Source organism: Harpia harpyja, chromosome 3 (genome assembly GCF_026419915.1).
Source record: "Harpia harpyja isolate bHarHar1 chromosome 3, bHarHar1 primary haplotype, whole genome shotgun sequence".
NCBI classification, from domain to species: Eukaryota; Metazoa; Chordata; class Aves; order Accipitriformes; family Accipitridae; genus Harpia; species Harpia harpyja.
Genome location: NC_068942.1, coordinates 63,101,194 through 63,128,443, shown reverse-complemented (window position 1 = coordinate 63,128,443; position 27,250 = coordinate 63,101,194). Strand labels below are relative to the sequence as shown.

The 27,250-nt window shown below is 39.4% G+C and overlaps 1 protein-coding gene and 1 long non-coding RNA gene across 5 annotated transcripts in view; one reads left to right on the top strand and one right to left on the bottom strand.

Moving 5' to 3' along the window:
• SPATA7 (spermatogenesis associated 7) overlaps positions 1-13,694 on the bottom strand; it is a 46,662-nt gene extending 32,968 nt beyond the window's left edge. For 2 of the 4 annotated variants that reach the window (XM_052782926.1, XM_052782927.1), the window contains exons 1-3: positions 13,487-13,694; positions 1,383-1,463; positions 620-712 (exon numbers count right to left, since the gene is read on the bottom strand). In XM_052782926.1, the coding sequence (XP_052638886.1) occupies positions 620-712; positions 1,383-1,463; positions 13,487-13,679 (367 nt within the window). In that variant the 5' untranslated portion in view covers positions 13,680-13,694. Of the gene's footprint in view, positions 1-619; positions 713-1,382; positions 1,464-8,349; positions 8,477-10,839; positions 10,898-13,486 lie in introns of those variants that run through there. The other 2 variants (XM_052782930.1, XM_052782928.1) reach the window with 2 other exon arrangements.
• On the top strand, positions 13,533-23,906 carry LOC128139871 (uncharacterized). The gene is made up of 3 exons (XR_008234540.1): positions 13,533-13,585; positions 22,057-22,208; positions 23,753-23,906. It is a non-coding gene; the product is annotated as an uncharacterized LOC128139871 (long non-coding RNA).
• Positions 23,907-27,250: the final 3,344 nt, after the last annotated feature.

Below are 27,250 nucleotides of genomic sequence, written 5' to 3'. Positions count from 1 at the left end.
TCTTTTGACAAATGTAAGTACCTTCTAACATAAAAATATGTGAAAAAAATCATATGCATATTTATTGCTCAATAATACAGATTAGTAACATGACTTTCTCACTTGAAAAAACATGGGGCAATTTTCAAAGTCCTTAAAACTACCTAATGCCATTGACTGATATATGAAAAAAGATAATGATCATTTTTAAATTAAAAAAAAAGAAAAAAGACACAGTGGTCCGAGTTTAGTTGAAAATGTTCTGTGTTCATTGCTAAAATAAATTCTGTATGCTTGCTATTGTGACTATCTCCGTGATTTTCAGTTCAGCATATTATTTCATAACTCATTATTTAATCAAAGCAGAATGAAGAGAATACAGCACAAAGTACCCTAAAATTAAAGCAGTACCTTTGTTAGCACTTAAGGAAAATGTTTTCATACAAAACTTCCCATTCCAATAATACAAAACTATTATTAAGTAGCAGCCATACCTCCTTGCTGACATCAGACTGAGTATGAAACAGGAATAAAACACCACTTCCTACAATCCAGTTCATTCCCTCTTGATATGAGCCTATTCTGAAAGAATGAGCTAAATCTGGGGGTAGAAAGTTCATTCATATATGCACATTTTTACCTTTGGCTGAAAGGATTTTGTTGTAATGAAACACCATGTGATCTCTGATCAGGTACTGGCTAGTTAGACTTCGGGAGGAGTCAATGCAGAAAGCTGTAAGATTAAAATATATTTAAACATTATAAAGGCAGGCACAAGAATACTAAAATTTTAAAGAGTTAACTGCAATTCAAAGCCACAAATTTTAAATTCTGTGTGCTTAACTTCTTTGCCCAATGGCAGTCATTTTTCTTTAGCAGCTACTATCACATGAAATCATCCTGTCTCCTTTGGTTTTTTTTTTTCGCCCCCACTGAGCCATTAACTCAATACATAGCTACAGAAGTGGCTGAAGTTGGACCACGAAAACATCAGCAGGAAACTTCTCTTTTCTCCATTCTATGCTCTTTTGAAAAAAGTGTCTGAAGTGGCAGTATGGCACAGAAACATATACTAGCCCATGTGAACCACTGACTGTAAAGGAATGTGTTTAACCTCAAGGGCTGTTTAAAGCAGTAACCATATCTATATTCCAGCTAATACAGATGTGACATCTGTATATATATGGATATCTTGCTAACTGTTTCTAGCTAGCAGTACAGTCAAGGCAAAACTCACTCAAAAGTATTTTCAGTAATGCATACTAAATATAAGTACTATTAAACTTCACCAATTGAGCACAGCGCAAAGGTTTTAATTATAAAAACATTTTAATCATAAAATCAATGAATTCACATAAAAGGAACCATGTGAACCTTCTGATGAAAGCACATGTGTTACTTACCATTACTCTTAGTACTCAAGTGTCCTTTAAATGGACTTGCTGGACCACATCTGGGAATGCCAGCAGCTGAGTATTCACTCACTTTAATAAAATGTCAAACAAAACAAAATGTTAGAAAAAAGAAAACGCATATTCTGACAGACAAGATAAAGCAGAGAATCTTTCCCCAAAGAACTCATGAATGACTGTAGTGGTCCTTTTTCACAGAGGAAAAAAAATCATATTTAAACGTTATACTATTACTGAAGTACAACAGTGTAGTTAAGTAACTTAATCTAAACACCAAGATACAATGGCAGTACTTTCACTGGTTCAGGGAGCTAAACAGCAGAAGAAACCATTAGATCACTTTAGTCTGAACTTTACATTGGTCATTAAACTGCACAGAGGTGTGGCCACAGTTTTGTACCTATGCTAACCTCCCATTTGTTTTAAAGTTTTATTGATTGAATTTTATCATTACATCAAATGACTAATGTGAAAAACATTCTGTATGTAGACAATGATTGTGGTTAGTATTATACTAAAATGCAAGTTTAATAGGTTGAAGGAATTATGTGTGAAAATCATCCTATCAATGAGAACACATTATTTCAAAAATCTATTGTTAATGTAAGAGGAATTTGGTTTGCCATTCAATCTGCTGGCAGTTTGATAGACTGGGAACTCTATAGACAAGCGTAGATGCTGACAAAACTTACAACAACCAGTTGTTCCGAAAAATGAAGGAACGTGAATTAAAAGCTCTACAACTCCTCCTTGAAAATAAATGCTGTACTGTCAGGCTCACAACTACTGTCTGTTACACAACCTATGATTTAAAAATCTGCACCTCAATTAATTATCTGCACCATTTTAAAAGTAAATTTTAACACGAAATATCCTATTACTACAAATGCTAGTGTACACAAAGTGTTCCTTTAAGGTTTCCAAGACCCTGCTTAAAACGTAAAGCGAAACAAATATGTTTTCTTTAACAGAGTAAACATACCACACTTACTGAACATCAATTACAAAACCATGCAGCCAATTTCTACAAATTTATTATGACTATCAAGGTCCATTTGGCCTTCCCATTCCCATCCTACTTCTCATCTGTCAATTCAAGAGTCTGCAATTGCCATGTAAGCGTTTCCTAGCAATTGGAGGCACTACAGCTCTGGGGCAGTAACTCTACCGCTCTACACTTACTGGCCACCTCCAGCTTTCCACCCTTTATGGGATGACAAAGCAAGCTGGACCTACCCAAAATGAGTGGGAATCTCTTCTCAGTGGCCTTCAGCTGGGTCAACAAAGGCAGACATAATTACAAGCTGACTGGGGGGTGCAAGAAGCCGTGTCACACATGTTAAAAGCCCCTTAATTCTACCTCTCATGGCTTCTTACCTCCTGCATGCCCAGCACCTGCCTTTCCAGTTTGTCGTGTCGTCCCCCCCCGCCCCCGATTTCCCACTGTTATGTAATGACTGTTAGAGTACTATTGCAATTACATACATAATTACTACATTCTGTAGCTCTACTTTAAGTGCAACAGCATGTTGCACAAGATGGTTAACACAGTGTCTGACTATTAGTTAGTAGAGATTGCAGAAAACCAACATTCCTTTAACAATGTTTTAATATCATTTCCCCAAAGGCCTTATAAAAACACCTTATAAATTTCAAGTGACTAGGATCAGTTGGGGAAGCAACAAAATGTATCTTGAGAAAAGAAATAAAATGCAAATCATGAGCATATGTGGAAATTTGCAGAGTACTTTCTTGGGATCCTGTTGTGAAATTACACTAAATCTGGATTAATAAACTCAATCCCCACTCTTATGAAGCCCCCAAAATATTAAGGCAGTTTTGAATTAGTATGAGGATTTCACACTTAGAAAAGCCAGCCTTTATACAGAATGGGATTCTGTGGTTTTACAGTATTAGAGGCAGTGTCTGCAATAATAGTGCTCCCACAACTCTTTGCTGTGAAGTTGCCAGACCAGCAGTAGGAAAGGGTCAAGGAAAAAAAAAAAGGAGAAAATGCTGCTGTAGATTTTTTCAACTCTGTCCTGCAACTGTTTTATCTTTATACTGTTTTCTTTAAAGCCAAAGGACAACATTCCTGCTCATCTGTATCAATTACAAATGGCTCATTTTAAATTCCCCTCATGGTACAAGTCTTCCTAATCTCTATTTGTGATTTAAACACATATAGGAACAAACAATGCAAAGTTATTTTTAAAATATTAAAATTCTAAACATACAGCAAGAATTTATTAGATTTAGAATTACTGTCTCCGCAACGGTTTTAAACTTTTGCCAATAATGGCCTTCTTTCTTATTTAAGTATTATATTTCTCTACCATACACTATTACATATAAGTAGTATTCAGTGTCTAGCTGGATACCTGCCCTGAAACTCATGACTTCCTGAAGTTACAATACTCATGTGTTTAAAGAATGCAAGTCTTTGGGAGGACTTGAATGTTAGATTATAATATTTTAGTAGATAAAAGTTTGTCCTAATGATAATTTAAAAAAATGTATACACCAGAAATGTAGATTATAGCAGACACCTGAGAATCAGAAGGCTTTCATTCACAGTTGCTCAAAATAATCTAAATATTCTAGTATTTTCTGTATTTCAGAGCTAAGTTATAATTCCAGAAGCGGACACATACCGTCAGATAAAAGCTTACAAGACCACCTCTAAGTCATTTTTGTGTGACAGAATCACAGAGAGATAGGCATGGGCATCTCAAAAATGCAGAGACATTGTTATAATTACAGTTGATTCTCTTCAGGTAACCTAAATGCCTTTGCCCTGAGTTAAAAGATGATCAGAGATGCTCAGAAGCCTGTTGCTTTTACTGTCTTCAGCTGGAGATGCGTCTATTCAGCACCACAGGAAAACCAGACTATTTTGAAATGTTCATTTGCTCTGCATCACCAGCAGATGGCACACAGGTAAACTGTAACGAAAGAACTACTGTGTCCTTTACGATTAATCTGTATCAGGGTTGGCGGGGCGTGGGGGGCAGTCAGCCCCCCCCCCCCCCCCCCGCATCATTATTTCATAGGCGAGAAAAACGATCAGAAAGGGTCAGGAGGGAGAAGTATTTTACAGTTTCCTCAGCCTATTCCAATTATGGGCACATGGACAGCGCAGAGATCGCCTCCAATCCATGCAGAAACCCGCAATTTGCAGAAGTCCCAAAGGCAATGGAAACACAACACCATTTATGAAGAGGTCACGGTGTTTGCGCAGGTGCCTATGTCCCCTGTGCTATCTTCCCAGACCTCAGTTCCTCCAGCATGCTGTAACTCCTCTGCTGCCGAGGAAAGGTTTCAGGTCCTCGATCCAACCAAATGTATTTCCAACCCAACTCCGGCTAATTGCAGGATAAGAACAATACTAAGTCATTTCACAGGTATCTCTGAACTCCCCCCCCCCCCCCCCAGCACCCAGAAATACCTAGGCCATTACAATGTTGAACCATTTTCCAGGAAGTGGAGGATCTTGAATAAAAGTGTTTCTGACTGCTCAGATTTTAGGATACCCTTGAAATGTCAGGGTTGCAGCCCCACTAGCACCTGGACCTGTTGAAAGCTTTCATGCCATTAACAAATGACATTTTCTTGCTGTTTAGAACACTTCCTTGCTGGGCAAAAGTTTATGCTGAACAACTTTTTTTTAGTATCTAGTTGGATTCTGGGGGCTCTATCCTGGCAAATCGTATATATTATTATAGCTTCAATTAAAGAATAGAACAGTCTTTAACCTAAAAATATTTCCATAAACAGCAGAACTTGTGATGAAGGCTTCCTATGGTCCTCCCATGGTATCCCATGGTGCTTGCTCCTACACTCTCTGACTCTCGTGCCAAATAAAGGGACTGAGATATTTTTGTAACTTGTTCATCAATGAGAGCCTCAAATGCTCTCTGTGAACCACCCGCTTTCACAAAACATGTAGAAAACTTATCACAGAAAAAGGGTCAAAGACACTAATTTGGTTGAAATAATGCTTAGCACTATTGAAAACAGAAGAGGCAAAGAATAGTAAGTAAACCTTTGTTTTCTTAGGATCCCACGCTGTTTCACATAGACATTCCATCAAATGTATTGTTTCTACACCGAACTCAACTTATAATACCCTACCTATATCTTCAGTCTGAAACTCAAACCCACTTTTTACAGTGTCAGATATTTACAATGAAGACGTACGTTGCTAATGTCAGAGGAGAAACTGGAGGATTTGGTATGCAGAGGATATCTGATGTATTTTACTGTTTCTACAAAACAACTGAAGTGAGGTAGAAAGCGTTAACGTTCAAATGTTTCACAAGTATAATTTCAGGTTGTCTACTGACTTGAACAGGTATTTGTTTAGATTCAGTCTGTTTTCAAAGTTATTTGAACAATAGCAGAAACTAAACTTAAACTGAAGGCTTAGATATATGAAGAGAATTTTAAAGGAGAAGGGGATTTTCAGCAAATTACATAGTAACCAAATATGAACCTGACAACGGACAATAACTACAAAGCATAATAATTAAAGCACCTGGATAGCTATGGGAGTGATGGAAGCTGTACTGGTTTAGGACTGTGAGCAGAGTGAAAGTAGTATGCATTTTGGCTACTCTGCCTCTTTTTTTCAAAACCCATGCATGAGAGAGAGAATTTTTTCAGTGAAAAATTTTCTACTGATTTTGATGGTTCTTAAATAATAAGTTATTTGGGAATAGGAGCACTTGTCTGAACTGGACTTAGCAGAACTGATCCCAGTACTTGCAGTACTATAGCAGCTTTTGCAATAATTAAGTTTCCTGACTAAAATGCACACTTTCTACTTCTTACAATAAAAAACATCCAGTCACAAATTTAAGGTCTATGTAAATATATTTCCAGAACTGGACTGGAAACTGTTCGAGAGAATTCCATTTTGTTTAAGAAATTATTTTCTGAGATTTAAACCTCAGAAACTGAGACATATAATGGACTTCTATCTTTGATATACTATACATGTAACTATGTGATCTAAACATACATTTCCTCATAGATGTAAGTGGACTGTCCACACTGAATATAAAATCAGGATTCTCACGCTGTGTGTTCTCTAAAGTACAGAGAGCAAACAAATTAAATATTTCTAAAAATTAATTAGATCTTTTAGCTCCTTATTAATGCTTCTATTTGTTTGTTGTAGGCTTTCCCCGCAAGTGTGTGACACTATACTACAGACAAAAAAATAGAAAACCCCTTTCTCTGTAATTCCTTCCAGCTGGTATCCAAGGTAAGTAACAATTATATTATTGCAAAGAGATTTTTAAGATATTTGGTTTAAATTATCTTTTCATTTAATTTAAAATGCATCCTATCTTTATTTCTAATTTTACACTCTTAAAAATTATGGAAATTGGTGTTTCCTAGTTGTCAGTGGATATGCAGAATTTATGGAAATTATTTTTCTACAAAGCCATTCCAGATTTGGAACATGAGTATGTACTGGAAAGAAGCCCAGTCTTTCATTACAATGTCCTTATAGGAAGGATTTTAAACACAAGTATTAGACTTGCTATTTTTACAACAAACCTGCACTTTAGACATTGCAAATCAAAAATACTGAAAAAAAAAAAAAAAATCATTCAGGTTACCCTTACCTACCAAGACTTGCTATTTAGAAGATAATCCATAAAAAATACAGAGACCTTAGGTGGAATATTGGATATAGGCTTCCAAATCTAGCACTACAAGGCTGAAAACCTCCACTCCGCTGTGTAGAGATGTATGAACACTGTATTTTCCTAAGAGCAGCTCCCAGACCTTAGCCTGGGTTAAAACAACCCTCAGCTCCAGGTGGATGTAGACCTCAGGTCTTCCCAGCTGTCCCGGTGGAGCATGCCCATCACTCAGCCAAGGCACCAACCCTTTTGTGCACTGTTTTTTGGTGGCTCCAGGACTCCTGCATTCTCAGCTGCACAGTGGCCACCTCTCAGCTGGAAACGTAGGAAGCACCTCTGCCTATAATGGACTAGAATTGCAACATTTGCATGAGATGCGAGGATTTGATCTCCCTGAGGCTGATAAGGACACGCAATCCAAGTTGACAAATGCTTTGCAAACGCTCTATCCACTGCATTCATTTATGAAGGTTTGGTGCTGTTGCCTCTTCCACCTTCCACTGCCAGCTCCTTTTCTTCTTCTCTTCTTCCCTAATCCTTCAGTGCTCTAAACCAAAAATAGTTAGCGAGACACCTTTGTCCAAGTGGGTAATTCAGGCAACTACACGCAGAAGGGGTTTTGTGCTGTGAATTTAACAGAAGTCAAGGATGCTCTATCACTACCACCCTTGTTCTACTGACTAGTTTAGTGATTTTTTCAGTGGGCTTCCTGCTATGAATTCATTCTTCTAACTCTGTACACACTAACAGTACACTACAGCACTAATGCTGTATACATGCTGAGGAGGGAACAGAAGTGGCTTAAATAATCTCTGTGAAATCCTAAATGACTTAGCAGTAATGATGGACACTCCTTCAAGCATCTAATCTAACACTTTTGAAAAGGTCATATTTAGAGGCATGAGATTAGGACCTGAAATATAGGTTTCTCCCTTTTTAATACTATGAGAATTTTTAAATCAAAATATCCATTAATTCTTTATGCTACAGAAATAATTGTGGATATGAATACAACACAGAAATATACAGAGTAAACACTGCTATCTCAAAGTAAGTTAAGAGATTAACCTGGTTACAAAAATCCACACTGGATTTAAACTTAATTTATTTCAATAAGAAGTAATTACTATCTTTCTTTTATATTTGCATGATAATATACTTTCATTATTAAAAAATAATAATAGGATGCTCTATTAGTAGTACTACTAATAAGGCTTGTTTTCCTACTGATGTGGCTTACATCTTCCTACCATACTCCCTAAACTCCTTTCAATTTCCCCAATTTGCTGCCTCTTCCTTACCTGCAGTCCTCCCCCTCAGTCTAGTATCTCCTACTTGCTCAGCTGTGGCTGATGAGGTGCTACAGGTGTTATAATTGGTCATCTAGTTTAAGCTTCTCTGGTTGCTTATCCTTGGCTGACTAGCTGCTTATCCTCTAGATGCATATGTGAGAATGGACAAAGAACAGAATGACTTTCTCTAAAAAAAGTATGTTAAATTTGGGGGTTTTCTCCCACCCAGCCACAGACATTTCTACCACTAAGACTCATACTTCTTACTCATAGCTGGGTGAAGTTGGCTGGCAGATGCAGAACTGGAAAGAGGACAAAGCTAGCAGAGAGCAGTGACCCACCCACAGGCTACTTCTTTAGAAGAGGTTAAAACATGGCAAGCCTCCACTGCTTTTCTGCAGCATCTATGCAATCACAAGAGAACTTCAAACATTACTTTAGATTTAGCTGGTTACTGAATGCACTGATAGTGTTCCATTTTATTTGAAAGTTACAGTGGGGCAAAACTGAGCACTTCATAATCACACCTCTATTTTTTTCCTGCTCATGCAAGGGAAACAGAAGCCTCTTGAACCCATTTCTGGTTTCAGTGATGACAAAACTCCCATCAATTCTGAGAGTACAAAGCCTTAGATGTGAACCCGGCTTTAACAGAATCACATTTAAGATTTATTAAGCAATGGCAGAATCCACCAGAGGACAAAATATAGTTGCTATTTTCTACATTTTCTGAAGCAAAACTTTATGACTAAAGCCCCAAGAAGCTACAATATCCCAATTTTGAAATAAAGTCCTAAATGTTCCACTTGATTTTTGCATGGGATCTTTTGTGTCAGAGGCAATATGATGAAAGTTACACAATTTATCACTCCATGACTCATCCACCATACATAATCTTCTAAGCCATTAATTAGATGGGCGCTATTTATACACTCACTATGCTGGATTAAACAAAAGCTCTTCTTTACATCTACTCCTAACACCTAAGTGTTAGGTTTCTCAGACCTTTACAACTAATAATCTAATAGTATTCTGCATAAATGCAAACCATTCAACCAAACTTGCATTTCAGTTTCAAGATCCCAAAACTCCTTTGATAAATTTAAGAAATCTAATTAAATAGTTGTATACAGTACCCTTAAAATATGCTGAGTCATATTTGATGAAGTAATTCTCGAAAAATGTTTGTTACAATTTTTCTAGCTACTGGCTTCACATGACCAGTAAGGGAAGTTTTGGATGCAGGTTATTGCTCTCTTCATACTCCAAAAGCAGAAACAAATTGCTGTATCTGTCAGCAGCACATTTTGTAATACAAATTGCAGGCAGAAGCAAATGAACTTAAGTCAGTCCCATCATCATTTGCTTGGGCAGCACCTCTACAGAGTTAGCAGCGGCACCAGAAGGGATGGTGTTCCAGAAGTGTCCGTACGCTACTTTTAAGTGATATGTATACAACTATCAATACCACGGTTTAGAAAATTCTGGCTTAAAAGGTTGCTAACCTGAATTCACTGGATAGTTGTGCCTGTGCAAGATGGCACAGAGTAATCCAGGAGCATTTGCTACCATGTGCTGTAACAAGTCTCCTGTGGGAATGGTGCTATTATTCAAGGGTGCTAGAACACTAGTTCACGAGCATGTCCTACATGACAAATGCATGTGCTGGCTTCTACTGCTACAAGAAACTCAACATTACGTCATCCCATGAACCTGCATTTTGAAGGTGTTTCAATATCTAGTGTCAAACTGACCAGCAGATAAAATATATGTATATGTCTAAATGTATAGACACACTATATTTAGATTCTTCTCTACGCATTGAAAAAAAATCTCTTTTGTTAGTATAATCTGTGCCTACAAGGAAGCCTCCCCCTGCCCATTATTGTTAGTAACTTCTACCCTCTCATATTTGTAGCTGAAAATACATTAACAAAACTCTAACGCACAGCTGGCCTCACCCAGAATGGAGAGCAGAGAAACCTTGATCCGCTGTGCTTCAGAGAAAGTTGCAGGGTATAATCTGGAGCAAAATAGCTAGTAGGGTTAATGATCTGAATCCTGTTTACTTTAGCACATATTTCACTTGAAGCATGCAAGAAATCTTCAATGAAATGGGACCAATCAGGTACTTAAGTCCTATTAAAAATTTAAATTATTTGCTGAATGGAGATGGGATTAGTCACATTAAGTGACTAAAACGCACTTAATAGACTATTTGACTAATGGTCAAATTAAGGATAGGTTCAAGTGATTTGCTGAGCCAAGGTTTTAATTTGGTAAAAAGTTAAGGATGGTGATTAACATTTCCCAATTTCAGTTAAAATGTACCATTATGTTTCAAATATAACTTCTAAACACCCTTCTTTCCTTGAAGACACAAATAGATTCTTTTTCATCTTTCCTGCTGGTCAAAGGCAACTTCAGCTTCTGAAAAATCGAATTGGTATTACCAAAGTGGTAAATGAGGGAATACAGAGGAAAAAGAAAGAAGCTCACAAGTCACCGATGTGTGTTAACACCCTTACAGCTCCAGTCAGATTAGTGCAAGGATTTCCTGCAATGTAGGAAAAATCTAAATAGTATGGTGTTCTCCGTAAACACGGAAAGCATTTTCACTTTATTTTAGAATCTTTGAAGCCTGTGCAAACTGCCTAAACCTAACAGCAGCCTCCATGCAGCAATGAGGATGACTTCCCCATCATTGCAATGCAACAATGACACAAATATATGTCATTGATTAACAATAAGCATATGATTTCATTGCTGTTCAGATACGTGCCAATCACTGTCTGTGGGAATTAAACAGCCCAATGCACGAGACCAGATTTAAACAACAAAGCTAGTTTAGAATTACAGTATTCAGATTATTTGAGGTCACACTATAAATCTGTGACTGCAGTAATCAACTCCTGAAATTACTAATTTACAAGTAAATAACTTGGAGTTTTATACCTGGAATTAAGCAAAACCATAAAGGATTAATTCTTCAATATTTTTACCAGGGAAAAATCTCAGCCTTACTTGAATTTTGAAAAGACCTACAGGCAAATCCTATATAGTCCAGTCCAAATCCTATATATATATATATATATATATAAAAAAACCCCCAAACCAGAAAAACCAGATTTTTCTTTTTGCTCAGTATTCTCACTAGACAAAACAGAAACCCTGATACAAAAAAATATAAAATTTTGATTCTTTCTTTACAATGACGAGGCCAAGTCTGAACAAGAAACTTTGTACAGACTACACTAGGACATGAAATAGGGTATCCCACCTCTTCTGTATTAACATTCTTGACAGACAGTGCATGGATACAACTGCCTTATAGACAAACCACAGTTATGATGTGTTCTGCCTCTTTCATAAACTGTCTGCAAGCAATCCAATGGCTGTTCTGTCAAGTTTGCTCAGGCACACAGATTCTAGGTTAGCTCACTGTAAGGAATTAGTATCTGTCTGTGCTAGTCCCCGTCGTCTGTAAAGATTCTTTCTGTGTGTCTGTGAAACTAGACACTGGGCTGTCTATTCACATACTACTGACTCTGTGATAACCTCCTATGCAGACAAGCAATAGCTTCCCATGTAAACAGACACACATTCATTCTTTCCTACTTTTGAACCTTTTTTTTTTTAAACAGGAGTCATTCATGCAAAGCTTTCTGCAACCAGAATGAAATTTAGATCTTGCATCCTATCTATTCTCATTTTATGGTCAACAAACAATCAGCATGCTTTCTGATTGTCTATAAAAATATTTTCAGAATAAAAAATAAGAGTAGTCAGAAAAAGGATAAATTTGTAATAAAATTGACTTCACACTACATGAGAGAATAAAAATTGGATGCCCAAGACACTAGTTTTTGCTCTGAATTTCATATTCCCATGTAGTATTAGAAGTCATGTTCAAATTCTACTTTGATATCACACGTCTTCTGGAGTGACGTCCGCCACTATCTCCAAAGACTGGAACTGACACTGAGATGCAACATGAAAGCATAACGTTACCTCAGAGGATCTGACCTTATGCAGCTACGTATGATTTTGACATTACAGCACAGCATTGAATAATTCCTACCATTGTTTTATATTATGCATGTCATCCAGTTCAGATCTAAAAATATTTTAGGTATTTTCCAAGAGCCAGAGCTGGCTCATGCAAATATTTTTGCATGTTTATGCCTGTTTTTATCATGAATGACAAATGCCTCTAAAATTATTCAAAGGAACAGAGCACAAGAGCAGCCCACGGCGGGTTAAATCTGGGTAAGGAATCACTTTATAAGAGCTTCAAAGCTTTTGAGTCTTCTATTTTTCTACTACACTTGCATTAAAATCCCACCAAACCAAACACCTTGGATCTACATCCAAATCCCATGTAAGTGATGTTCTACGCACAGGGTAGAATCCAGTATAATCCATGAATACCAGTTTTGGAGAAGAACAAAGTTGACTCCGAACAGCACAGGCATTTAGGCCTCAAAAACGAAGCGGCTGACACCGGCAGCCTGAAACATTCACCACAGCAGCACCAAATGCCGTTAAAATACATATGCACGCTTGCGGTGATGGCTGGAAGCTAGACAATTTAAGGCCACGTTTCTAGGAGGATTATAACCTTTCACGGGTTTTACTGTGTAAGCTTTCACAGCCCCAGCCGTCAAGCCTCGCTCGCTGAGGGCAGGCGCCTGCACTTGGCTACTTCCACCGCCGCACGGGTGGCCCAGCAGCGCTGCCTCACAGCCCGGCCCCGGGCCCAGCTCCCCACGCGTGACGAACAGGACGGCACAGCTAAGGGCAGCCGTGCGTGACAGGGGCAAGCCCCGAGCCCCCCTCAGCGCCGGCTGCGAGAGCCGCGGCGCCTCGAGCGGCCGCGGGCAGGCTCCGTGCCCGCCGCCGTGCCCGGCCCCCCCTGCCCAGCGGCGCCGCCGTGCCCGCCGTCACACGCCGGCGAGGAAGGGGGAGGCGCCGCCTTGCCCTCAGCCCCGGGCGGGAGACGGGCCGCGCCCGGCACCCGCGCGCCCGGCAGGGACGGGGGAGGCCGGTCGGCAGCGCGCCCCGCCGGTCGGCAGGCAGACCCCGCCCCGCACGCCTCCCGCGCCCTCCAGCTCGGCCGACGGAGCCGCCACCGAGCCCCCCGCACCTTGGCTCCGCCTGCTGCCGCTCTCCATCCTCAGCCCCATGGTGCCGGCCGGGCCCGGAGGGGCGGCGGAGACCGGCGCTCCGCTCGGCGGCGACGGCGGTTCGTCCCCAGCTGCGGGCGGGCGGGCGGGGCGGGGCGGGGCGGGGCGCGGCGCTGGGCCGCGGCCTGGCTCGGCCGCCTCCGGCGTTGCCATGGCCACGGGAGCGCGGCGCCGGGCGGGGAGGCCTGCGCCCCGCGGCCCCAGCCCGCGGCCTGCGGGCCTCGCCGTGAGGGGGGCTGCCCGCTCCCCCAGCCCCGGCCGCGGGTTGGCGGGGTGGAGGAGGCGCAGGGCGCTGCGGCTGCCCCCTCACCCCTCGGGCTCGGCCCGGTCCCAAGGCGTCCCTTCAAGCGGGGCACTGCAGCCAAGCGAAAGTCTTACCCCGTCGGTGAAAGGTGCCCTAATTATTTAAGCCTTTTTCTTGTAACTTGACAGGAAGTCGAAGAATAACGGATGCCGGGGAGTGATTTAAGGCAAATTGCTCATATGCCAGAGGAGCAAATGACAAATCGAGAGCCTAGAGCATTCCCAGTGCGTTACACTGAAGAAATTCATTCTCAGTATCTTTCAAAATAAACAGCACCTTAGAAATGAACCACAGAAGTAAACTTTTGAAAAGCAGCATTTGATCCCATCACTGATGAATGTATTCATGCTGATGTGTTGGATTTTAACTTTTTGAAGAAGCCATAGGCTCGTATTTAGTTTTTGTCAGGCAGGCTGCTATTTTCCTTAACGTGAAATCTCCAAGGCTTTGTGCAAGAAAACCCTTTGTGTGTGCCTTTTATGTGAAGCTTCTTCTCACTGATCGGCCAGGGGTACTGCGGTCTCCTCCATAGCCAGACACCTCAAAAAAGTCTACGTGTCATCCCAGCTGGAGGGACATTCCCCTTCACCATCTAGCAATTTCTACTAATTATAGGCTAAATACAGTTTCTTATGTGATTTGCTACCCTTCCTTACATGCTAGGAAAAATAGTTTGAATGTAGTTCAAAATCATAGCAAAATCAAGGGGATGGTATTCTAAAACAAATTTTCTTCCTTGTTTCTGCCTCATTCAAAGCTCCCAGTAAGTCACACAAACATTCATGCTGGATGAAACCTGCAGTTTATCTACCCCCGTACTTTATGTAGACTCTTAACAAATACTTCAGAAAACTTTTCAGTAGTCGACTATTGAATGTTAGCAGAAATGTCTTGCTAACCCCTAGCTGTTGGTGGTCAGCCTGTGATTTCCCTTATAATTTTAGATGTTCCCATTAGCTCTATGAAGTACTCTTTGGATGTGGCCTATATTGTTGTGTTTCACGTTGCAGCGATCATTTTGGCAGTCTAATTCTGTTTTCTGTAAAATCATCTATAAATGTAGTTGGTGTTAAATTTGTCTGGGAGAGGTCAGGAGAGGGAACATATGCCTTGGAAACCCATCGGTCCTCCATCCTCTCGTGGTCTTCTGTCTTTCTGACTGCTTTTTTTTATAAAGCACTTATTCCCATGGCCTTTCAACTACCGTCAGCCATGATGCCACAAACACCTTACCTTTTTGTCAAAAGAAAGTCATTTGATAGCATTTTGTCATTTTCTCTTATGTCTCTTGGATGTGAGGGCAATGTCATGGAGAGTATCTGTTCTCCTCACTCCTTCATGCAAAACCTACAAATCTAGAAAGCCCCAAATCCAACAATTCTTTTGTTTTGGTTTTGTTTTGTTTTGTTTTTTTCTCTGAAGCAGATTTTTGATTGTGTGTGAAATCAGAGATTTGGGGAAAGGGCTTCAGGAAATTAATTACCATAGTTCTTGTGTTTCAGGGTCTCTGGTTTAGACTTTGATATAATCCAAATAGTTAAATCTGTAGATTGTAGAGGTAGAGAAAGTCTTAAACCAGTTTCCATTTCATATACCTGAAGATACTAGAGAGAGTGTAAGTGTATGAGATGCTCACCTCTGCGTGGTATCCTGTTAGCTGTAATACTCTCTATTGGCCGCAGAGATCATGCTACAGAAAACACTTCTCTCTGTTTTCTTTTTTTTTTTTTTAAAATGAGCTGCTCATAGTAATATTTTTATACTTTTTTAAACCCTTTTTTGTTTCATTATCTGAATTCTGAATTTCAGGTTCCCAAATTCTCAGTGTGCAGTACCCAACATGCAGTAAGTAGGCTGTTCTGTCCAACCAAAATGGTGGATTTCTCATAGTGTCCTCCCTATTGTTCCTATACTTTTTTCCACCGTATAGATAATCAAAACACCCAAATGTAAGTAAGCATTTTTAGAAACATATCACAACTATTCCCCTGGTTTCTAGGCAACGCTGAGGGAATGTAGCGATTTCCACTAGTTCCCTCTCAATCAGCAGCCACTGCATCCTAGAGATGTCCTGGCTCTGAAATTTTTGACCTCTAATGGCAAGACATACCAAAGCTTTATGTATTTCTAATTCGTCTGACTTATGGTCCTTTGGCCTTTGGCTCCCTTTGGTCTGTGAGACTATGTATATTTTAAGTGTAATTAAAAAGTAACCAACCCAGATGTATAGCAATGTGCTAACACATTAAGTCCTGTAACATGTAATAAATAAAAATAAGCCTTCGCAAAAATTGTATCAGTCCTGGACTTTGATCCATCCGAACAAGTGCAGAAATAAATAACACAGATCGCTGCAGAGAGCCTACCATTGTCGAAGAAACAATAATATGACAAAACCTGTAAGATTTGTCCTTTCCCAATTTGAAAAGAGGAAACACAGCACTGGATGTTGTTGGCTGTCTTTTTCAGCTGGGCATTTTCCCCTTTTCCTTGGAATGCATTACAACAGAACATGGTTTTAAAACGCACCTACACTGGGACGGAATGAAAGCAGCAGGAATATATTGAGAGAGTCACATTTGCAAGCGTAGATGGGCATCTGTCCCTACCCTGACATGGACTTACAGAACTATCGCCTTCTTGTCTACTACCTCTGCCCTGTGTATCATCCACTGTAGACACCTAACTGCTGTGAAAATGTACAGTTAATAGTATTGAGCAACAAAACAGCATTTTTAAGCCCAGGGTAGTGTTTATTTTTGTGAAAGAAACAAAACCATTAGAGAAAAAGATTTCAAAAAAAGGAAATAGCCCATATGATGCTCACTTTCTTTTGCACACTTAGCCCAGGGACAGGACAAGTTTCCTCTGAAAAAGACTGGATGTCTGGCAGGACCTCAAACAGTAACCTGCTCTCTTGGGACAGATATCTGTTCATAATGTCAGAACTCTGCATTTGTGGGATTTGGCTTTCTTGGAAAAAATAGTTTGTATGTACACTAGAAAATTGAAATCTGCAGTGTTCTGGAGAGTCTTTGCTTATTTCAAGCCATTGATTTTCTTTCATGCTTGCTTTTCCTGACAGCTGTCTATCAAAGTAAGCCTACATATGCAGGCAGAAAACATCCCAACAACCAGATCTGCACACCATATTCACAGAGTGTTCTAGAAGAGCCCTAAATTCAACACACTGTGTACTTTATGATGGAAATAAATCTCCTGGATTTACTTGAGGTTTTATTTGGCATCAGTACCCTTTCTCAGTGTAGATTTGTCACCCACTTGTGGCTTGGGGTGTCAGCATTCCAAGCCCCTTGCTGCTGCTCGCAGCAGGCTGCCGCTGACTTGCAGCAATCCCCAGCCAGTGTGTTCAGACCATTAACCTTGCAATCCATTGCTCTACAACTCTCTGGAAAGAAAAACGTTTCCCTGAAAGATCAGAGGAGGCAGTGCTTTCTAAACGCATTTAAACAGGCTTCCTGAGCAGGTTTTTTTGCTACCTACTTAGGAAATTCCTGTGTCAAACAATTGGAATAGCTCTTATGCAGCTGGTGTGAGGGGAAAACAGAAAAGACTTAACTGCTGAAATAGTTGTGGGTTTTTTTAAAAGCATACTTTTCCAGGAGGAATGGTAGGTTCTTTTCTGCCTCATGTTTGCTGTGTGTTCCTTGGGTTATATCGTTCTTTGAGTTATTTAAAATCATGTACAGTCTTGAAATATCATTGCAATTTTCTAAATGATAGAAAGTTATGTGTTCTGGCAGGGCTGGAAACTCTTTCCCTTTCTTCATGGCAACGCATTTAGTTGTTTTGTTATTGTCTGTATGGAAGCAGTAGTCAGAGATTTTTGTAAAGCTAGGGCTCCAGTGGGAAAGATGATGCAGAAACAATTCAGAGGAGATGGGCCATGTCTTAAAAACTGCAGTATTTAATACCCTGTAATTTGGAATGCAATAAGGAAGCTAACTTAAAGTAAGAGGGAATGTCATAAGGAAGATGAGGGGAACTGTAGGAATACATAATCATAGAATCATAGAATCATTTAGGTTGGAGAAGACCTTTAAGATCATCGAGTCCAACCGTCAACCATGCCTGCTAAACCATGTCCTCAAGTGCCTTGTCTACATGCTTTTTGAACACCTCCAGGGATGGTGACTCAACCACTTCCCTGGGCAGCCTATTCCAATACCTGACAACCCTTTCAGTAAAGAAATTTTCCCTAATATCCAACCTAAACCTCCCCTGGTGCAACTTGAGGCCATTTCCTCTCATCCTATCACTTCTTACTTGGGAAAACAGACCAGCACCCCCCCCTCACTACAACCTCCTTTCAGGTAGTTGCAGAGAGCGATAGGGTCTCCCCTCAGCCTCCTTTTCTCCAGACCAAACAACCCCAGTTCCCTCAGCCGCTCCTCATAAGACCCGTGCTCCAGGCCCCTCACCAGCTTGGTTGCCCTTCTCTGGACACGCTCCAGCACCTCAATGTCTTTCCTGTAGTGAGGGGCCCAAAACTGAACACAATACTCAAGGTGCAGCCTCACCAGTGCCGAGTACAGGGGGACGATCACTTCCCTGTTCCTGCTGGCCACGCTATTTCTGATACAGGCCAGGATGCCATTGGCCTTCTTGGCCACCTGGGCACACTGCTGGCTCATATTCAGCCGGTTGTCGACCAAAACCCCCAGGTCTTTTTCCACCGGGCAGCTTTCCAGCCACTCTTCCCCAAGCCTGTAGCGCTGCGTGGGGTTGTTGTGACCCAAGTGCAGGACCCAGCACTTGGCCTTGTTGAACCTCGTACAGTCGGCCTCGGCCCATTGATCCAGCCTGTCCAGATCCCTCTGGAGAGCCTTCCTACCCTTGAGCAGATCGACCCTGCCTCCCAACTTCGTGTCATGACATAAGGTTTCTATGACACAGTGTTAAGCTGCTGTAATATTTATCAGCTTAGAAGAAAAAGTCTCCCCTGCAGTATGAATAACTACTACCAAAACCCTTCAGGAAGCTGCCCTGCAGACATGCTCTGTACAACTATTCTTTCTCTTCAGATCTACACCTCCTGAATGGAGGTTGTAGTGAGGTGGGTACTGGTCTCTTCTATCAAGTTACTAGTGATAAGATGAGAGGAAACGGCCTTGAGTTGCACCAGGGGAGGTTTAGGTTGGATATTAGGAAAAAATTTCTTTACTGAAAGGGGTGTCAGGCATTGGAACAGGCTGCCCAGGGAAGTGGTGGAGTCACCATCCCTGGAAGTATTTAAAAGATGTATAGATGTGGTGCTTAGGGACATGGTTTAGTGGGCATGGTGGTGTTGGGTTGACAGTTGGACTCGATGATCTTAAAGGTCTTTTCCAACCTAAATGATTCTATAATTCTATACAGAGTCTTCTAATGCATCTATCCCCATGATACAAGAGTATTTTTAAATGTGGCAAGGAAGAAACCTCTATAAATTGTATAAGATTTTATTCTTGGCTGTAATGTGAAACCTAGTAGCTGGGGTGACTCAAGATCTGCTTATATTTATTCTTACACTGTGCCATTTTCTGTTTATCTACTGTTCCCATGAAAGTTTGCAGACAGGAGGCTTGTATGTGAAAAACTGTCCTTTATTAGGGCTGACTGCTGAGGGCTGGTCTTTTCTCATTACTTTACTTGAGCTATTAGGTATTAAAGAATGCAGACTGCAGTAACTAACTGAGTAATTGGAATCTTAAAGGGAAAAAACTATGTAAATGTCATAACTCAGTTTTCTAGACCATAAGAAATGCTTTATTTTCTAATAGATTTACCTATTGTGCCACATGGAAATGCTTACTCATAGTAATTAATGAGAATCAGGATGAAAACATATTTTTAATATTTCAGTCAATATCAGAAATTTAGGACTCAGATTAGACATATATAAATGATACAACTCCATTAAATCCAGTGAAGCTATTCCTGCTTAGGCTGAGATGCATTGACTACGTCTACCCAGTCCGTGGCAGGCAGACAGAAGAAAGTCAGTGCAGTATTTTGTGTGGCCCACCCACCTTCTACACAGCTACTACAGCATGCTCAGGCTTGCCTAAGAGTGTATTAATCCATGCACATGCTTGAACAAATGGGATCCTATGTGCTGAAGAGAGTACCTTCAGCTTTGCCAAGATCAAGAAGAGGAATTCTCAAGGGCAGCTTCAGAATTGCCTGCAAAAGACAATACAATATTATGATTTTCCACAGCACTTTGATGCATTTTCAATATCTGCGTGAATGTGAAATACAGTTTTACTAGAAATAGACTGAAATTCCCAACATCATGTTAACCACTTGTAACCATGTGTGAAAGAAAGCAATGGGCAAGAAAATGGCAGGAATCAAAATGTAGTATGTGAAGTTTAATTGTTGCAATGAAATCCTCTAAGAGTAATCTTTCTGTGGAATCATTTCATTAATACAAAAAAAAAAATCCTAGGAAGAATTGTCACAAGTACTTTGTGTTACATTGTCTAGGACTTCCCTTCAGCTAAAAGTTATATTCCAAGGAAAACACCTGCTACTTACTAAATTTGTATGTTGTTACTGTCATCATAAGAATTCAGGAATATCCATGTTCAGATTTAGACAGAACCTGAATTTTACTGTTTTAAAATTTGGTATAAAGCCTTTTTTTTCCCCTTCCCATTAATACGTTACATCAGATAAGAAAGGGACTTCAGTTTGATGGATGTTTCACAGGTCCAAGAGTCAAGATGCTCAGGGTCTGTTTATAGCTTTGTCAGTGACTTGTGTGACCTTGTGTACACCAATTTGGGTGCCTGAGCAGGTTGCAGTCTAAATCACCTCAACATGATTCATAGTTCGTAGTAAAAATGGAGACACTTAAGTTCATGTGCTTGTCTGCATTTTTGGGATGAGTCTTTTTGCACTGTGCTTATCATCAATAGAAACAGAAATGACATCTATCCTTTGAATAATAAATATCGAAACTGCAGATTACATGGTATAGTTGAGACCTAAACACAGAATGGTATTTATCCCTAATCTAATGTCACAGAAGCCAGTAGGGCCAGTGATTTTTAATATTAAGCATGAATATCTGTAGTGGAGTATAACAATTCCACACAAGACTAGAAGGGGTTGAATTTACTCTGAGTAAGCAAATCAGTTCTACAATGTAGAAATTAAAGGAAAATAGGACTAGGATAGGGAGAAGTCTTAATGTGTTACAATGGTTTCTTTAATGACAGACAACATCATCATATAAATCTCTCCCATAAACTGTTCAACCTCTGTCTTAGAAGAGGTTTGTATGCTTTTATTCTTGCAGCCCTCTTCAAAATTTGCTCAAAAATTCAATTCCTTACATAGCTAGAAACCTTTAAATTCATGATCAGTGTATGCTCAGTTAATGTTGTACCAGTATTAGTCTCATGCTCATCTATTCACTTTTCAGAAATTAGTATTTCCATTCCCCCAATGCATGTTTTTCTTCATATATTCTAGTAAGATCTGTGCTAGAAACATTTACCTGATTCATATGAATTTTATTTTCCAAGACTTCCCATGTTCAGTTAATATTCCCGTGTCTCTTTCCTCCTGTGTCATCTGCTGTTCATAATAACAGTTCTTCTTTGTCCTCCAATGCATGCCTTTGCACTTGCTGCTGCTAATACTAATTGTGTTCTAAGCTGTACCACGCAAATTTGCAGTATTAATAAATACTTTCCAAATCACAACCTGTTCCTTCTCAGTATTGGGAATACCTTCCAATTTCTATCATTCCCACATTCCATACATTATAAATATGCACAACTAGCTATTTCACCAAATGTACTGTGAAAGTATCAAAAGTCTTCCAAGACTGGTCTTCCAGGATCATCACCAGTAACCTCTCTCCAATCCTTGTAGTTTACCTGTCAAGAAAACCTGTTTTGTCTCCCTTTTAGCTAAGTGCATCTCAAGAACCTCTCAGGTTCTATTTGGTTAATAAAACCTATTAGGTTTTATTGCATTTACTAATTACTCCCACAAGCCCTTGGTTTCTGCTTTCTTTAAAATATATCCTTGAAAAGTGTTGAGGTCAAACTAGCAGGCCTGTGACTACCTGGATCGTTTTCCTCCTTTCTAGATTACAGTTATTATGTTCACAATTTTCCAGTTATTTGGTATCACTGTGAGCTTGGTAGCTTGGTTATGGCTAGTCGTGTTCCTCTCCCCCATACAATTCTCTTTGCCTTTTTTCAGTTTTCTCAGAACTATGGAAGGATTTCTGGAGAAACTTCATTGTGTTGTTAAACTTCAGAAGCTAGCTCTGTCTGACAGATGAGGACCAGTGTCCTCACCTTCATCCATGACGGGCTAAGACACCTGACAACCATAAGGCACCATGCTCTTCAGTAAGTACCCAGTAAACTATACATTAATACCATGAGTTAGAAAATATTAGCAGGTTCTTTCCACCTCAGCAGAAGTTATGGGGAAGGAATTTCTATTCACTTTACTGGAGGTGCAGTAATTTGATTCTTAATGGTGTTTGTTAATCATATCTCTAAGTCTAGGGACTAAGGAGTTAGCAATTTAAGACACAAATTACTTGATTGATTAAAGCTTAATGCAAGTTTTAAATCGCCTCAGTTGTTCTTGGCCTTAAGAACATTAGCAATTTTTAAGGTGGAATAAAATATCTGAGAAGGAAGATGACACAGAAAACAAAGCAGTCATGATCAAAACAAAATGGAGGTGAACGCAAGGCTCCCTGTAAGACTGTTGTCTTTAGATTTGCAGATATAGAGATATATTTTCCTTGCTGCTTTGGAAATGACTGAAGAAAAATTGGTTCTTTTAGTAAAAGTCAAGACAGTATCACAAATCTTTGATTTACAAAGTACAAATGGGGATGGGGGTAGTTCAGCTGCTTTTTCTTTGTGTCTAAGAAAAAATGATTGTCATTTTATTTGCTGAAAGTAGAGCTAGATTGCCTTTTTTTTGGCTACTGATAATTTTCTTTTCATTTGAAGATTTCACTGGCTATTTCTTTTGGATCTCAGTAGGTTTTGAGGATTATATTACTGGTAACTAGCTCATGTTTGCTGTGTGGTGGTTTGCTGCTGCAGTGTTACTGATCTGAAAACTTGTTTCTCCAAACTAATGAAATGTATAGCTATATTGGTTTACTTTTGTCAGTTCCCATGGCAGCCTCTCCAGCTCTAAAGATGCTATGGGCTGTGGGACTGTTGTGTATCCAATGTTTGCAACAGTTGGATTTCCTCCTACCACTGTGTGTGAATCAGAAACAACTACTAAGAAAAGGAAGTTGACTGCCTTTTATTACTAACCCCTGATTAATGAATAATGAATGTCATGGTAGAGGATAAAGTAGGCCAAAAATACATGTTTGTTTTAATGATATAATTCCTAAAGCCAAAACTGAAATATTATTCATTTTGGAAAATTTTGTGACAAACAGCCACAATCTTAGAAATTTTCATGCACAAAGCACATAATCACTATATCTCAAAACTTGTTGTTTTGTGTTCATTGCATAAACAAAGAAAAAACCCCACTTTTTAAAATATCCATCCCAAATCAGAGTGAAGCAGAACCAAACCAGGTCCTATCTGCCATGAAGATGCCACACATCTGAAGCAGAAAAAAACTGTTGAAGAGTCCAATACCAAATATCACCTCATTTGTTTTAGAGTTTGTCACAGCTTAAGTGAGTACTGATTTCAGTGCTTCAGGGAATTTCTTACAAGAAATGGGGAAACAATAGGATCCCAGCTTTTCTGTAGTTTGCCTTGAGTGTATGTCTTTACCCAGTTATGAGAGAAACAAAATGCATTACAATGTTGAAAAACATGGAAGATAATGCAAAAAAGGTATGCTTTGTAATTAAATAAAGTTGAAATAGATCTTTAGTGAAGAACTGTGTTTCATTCAGTTTTGGCCACTTCTCAAGACAGTGGAATGAAGATCGAAAAGAAAGAGAATTCTGGGAGTGAGAAAAAGGAAATTGACATACGGGGATAAATTGACAGCTATAGATTTCTGTGATTACACAAAATGAAAAATTAAAGAGCCTTTGTGATTTATTCTTTTTGGACTGTTACAAAATCAAGAATGAGATATTTATTATAATTAAAGGATGATCCTGTATTGCCAGAAAGTAATATGAAATGCTGATTTATAACCCAAATAGCCACCCTGTATAATTTATAGATGTTTGTGGTAATTGAGAGGGAGGGTGGTTTTATGCAAAGATTTTGTATGGAATAAACTGCTGGAATAAGAGATATATTTTTATCAAGCAAAATGAGAGTAACAGATATGTATATGTCTTGATTCTTATATTATTTCTTTATCAACAGTATTTTTCAGTATACCAGTCTGGGTTCTTATGTCATGAAATTACCCTTTGTTTCTGATTAATTAGTTGGGCTTTGGAAAATCTCATTTTCATTTTTCGCTGTATTCAGGATTCTCATGAAATTAGATGAGATGCTAGACCATTCTATATACCAATTACCTCATCTGTAAATGGCCATAATAATATTTATTCTAAAAGGTTTCCATGATTCACTTTTGCTAGTAGAGTGTTTTCAGATACTCAGCTGGAAGATGCTAAAGAAAATAGAATTAGCTGTATTGTTTCTCCTTGAAATATCAAGCACAGGCATTGGCAAAGGCAAGTTATTGATCTATCTAGCAAGGACCTGTAATAGCAAACTTCCATGCCTGTTTATATATTTAGCGGCATCTAATGTTAGTAGAGTCAAATTTCTGTCAACATTTTTATAACCATAGCTGCTCTGAGTTCCAACTTGGCATTTAGAAAACTTGCACCATAAATGTACACTTCTGCCCTACTTCTGAACTCTACAATGGAGTCCCTTTTTACCACTGTCTGTGCAGATAGCTACTTATGATGGTGACAGAGCCTTCATTCATTCCATTGCTTTCCTTTACTCAAAATGCTTGTCAACATAGTTCTGTGCTAAATTCTTTTCTTCTTTAATTAATTAAAGTTAATTAATGTGGTTACAGTACTGATGGATTTGGTGGTACGTGCTTAAAATGAGATCCACAAGATATTTAGGTGCCTAACTGCCATTGACTCAATCAGAGTTGCTTCCCTAAGTACCTTTGGGAACTTGTGCTATAGTCATCTATAACTATGGATCAGGACTAATTGGTTTGGATTCCTGAATTCTTGAATGGTCAACTGGAAATGTTTTAAAGGGGCATCTTTTTCTCAGAGTGAATACTCAGTGCTGTCTGAAAACTGTTTTTTTCAAGGTGTCTCCAGCTGGGAATGGAAATCACTTGTCACTTTTGAAAGCTTTGGTTGACAGCTGCTGTAATAAACCAGTCACCAATCCCCAACACTCTTTAGTATTTCAAAGCAGTGTTCTAAATGAGGGGGAGGTCTTTCCCTTAATAGGCAGCCTTGCGAAACTATTTCTTTGTGCCAATAAAAAGAGAAAAAAAGAAGAAAACCCCAGAGTGCTTATCTGAGTTGTACATGCATTTTGTAATACAAGTAATTTTGATCTGACTGTTCAACCACCATGTTAAGTCTCTGGGAACTAGAGATTACCTGCATCACATTATTTTGTATAGTAAGGAAGCAGATTAGAACTACTAAATGGGATCTTTATAGACAAATACAATGTAAAGGTGTAAAAAATATATAGTGTTTTATATTGTTCCTTTTAAACAGAGCTCAAGGATTTTCTATGCATTACATACAGAAGTAATGGCAGCTGGTTTAGAGCTGTAGGGATGCATTCCTGAATTACTTCATAAAACGCTTAAAGAATGTGTGCATTCAAAATGTAAATGTATAATGGAGGCTGCCTGTAGACAATCTGCAACCGTTAGCTTAGGAAGTTAATGTACATTACATTTTTCCATTCTTCAGCATAAAGATACCCTATCTCAGTACAATTCCCAACTCACGTAACTCTTTATTGCCTTTATATTCCCAGAATGCATATAGTCCAGAATCTTACTATAATTATATACAGTGACATATTTCTTTTCACAGGTAGCAGAATGAAATGCATGTCACCTGTTGGTCTGTAGGCTGTAGCAGATCTGCTAACTGTGAGAAGCCACTGCCCATGGCTTGATTCACAGTGAGCTTCTCACTTTGCTGAGAGTATGCCATGTGTGAATAACACTGCAGTCTCTTGCCATGTTGCATCTAAACTGTTGTAATTCCACTACATCTTCTCCCATAAAATACTGTGAAACAGTTAATGAAATGGAGAATGGTAGTTGTTGTAGAAGGTGACATTGTATACTAGGATGAATCTAGTCTTTTCATTGCTTGCTTTTTTACCAAATCCACTAGATTCCACTCAGGGAGTTGTATTTTTATTTCTTTTTCATGACTCTGTATGTGTGTGCATGTACAATTTGTGTAGAAACTCAATTTGGGATGCACCTATTGTTAGGCTACGCATCTTCAGAAATGCAGGAATAGCTTTTTCCTTGCTGGTATATTAAGACACTCAGTCATGAGCTGTTTTCCTGATTGTTATTATAGTGCCTGGCACACTGTTCCTATAATTAATGATTTCTAATTTACACTCAGAACATAGCCCCCACTCTTCCTACAACAGAATAATAATTTATTGATTTTATTTTGCTTGAAATATCATCCTATTTCAAAGTCATTTTCCCCTGGGAGATCCAGCACTGAAGGTGCCAGTGGTGTGCAGATACAGAGACCCAGGCAATTCAGAGTGTTAGCCTTTCAAACAATGGCTAAACTACTGGTTGCAAAAGTTCTGCATCTGTGTGGCTGAAAAGACACATGTCCTGGGCTACAAAGCTGAGGGAAGGTGTGTGAGAGTGCTGGGAGTGAAACTGAATAGGAAGCCTCATCTCATTCCTTATTCCACAGCTCCATACTAAATACCATTGCTTTCACATTTTGGGAACAGCTTCTTACTACACCAGCCATGTGAGAAATATGTTACCTAATTTAGAAAGTAGTAAAGCTCTTCTAAGTACTGTAAAAGTGATGATGATTAATGCAAGAGTTGTAGTCAGCCCTTTAAATGCTCAGTATAACTTCTTTCTTCCCCTGCTGTTCAGAGTAGAAAAGAAATAGGCACAAGTGAAAGCTATAGGAGGACTGGTCACAGTGAATGGTGTCTGTGCAGACTGTTCTTTCCTACTTTAGCTATTCTATAGCTGCATTAATCCCCACATTTAATAGGCTGCTGATATGATACACTGCATTGAAAAACACTGAAAGGAACAGCTGCAGTTAGTGGCATACTTGATTCTAAGAAATGATGAAAGTTTTCAGTAAAATTGGTGGTAAGACAATGCTTCTGAGACCAGCATTAATGTCTTTGGTGTGTACGGCCCCTGACCCTGCCCTGCTGGCTGATAAGTCTGCTGTCATGTCTGCAGGAACTAAGGT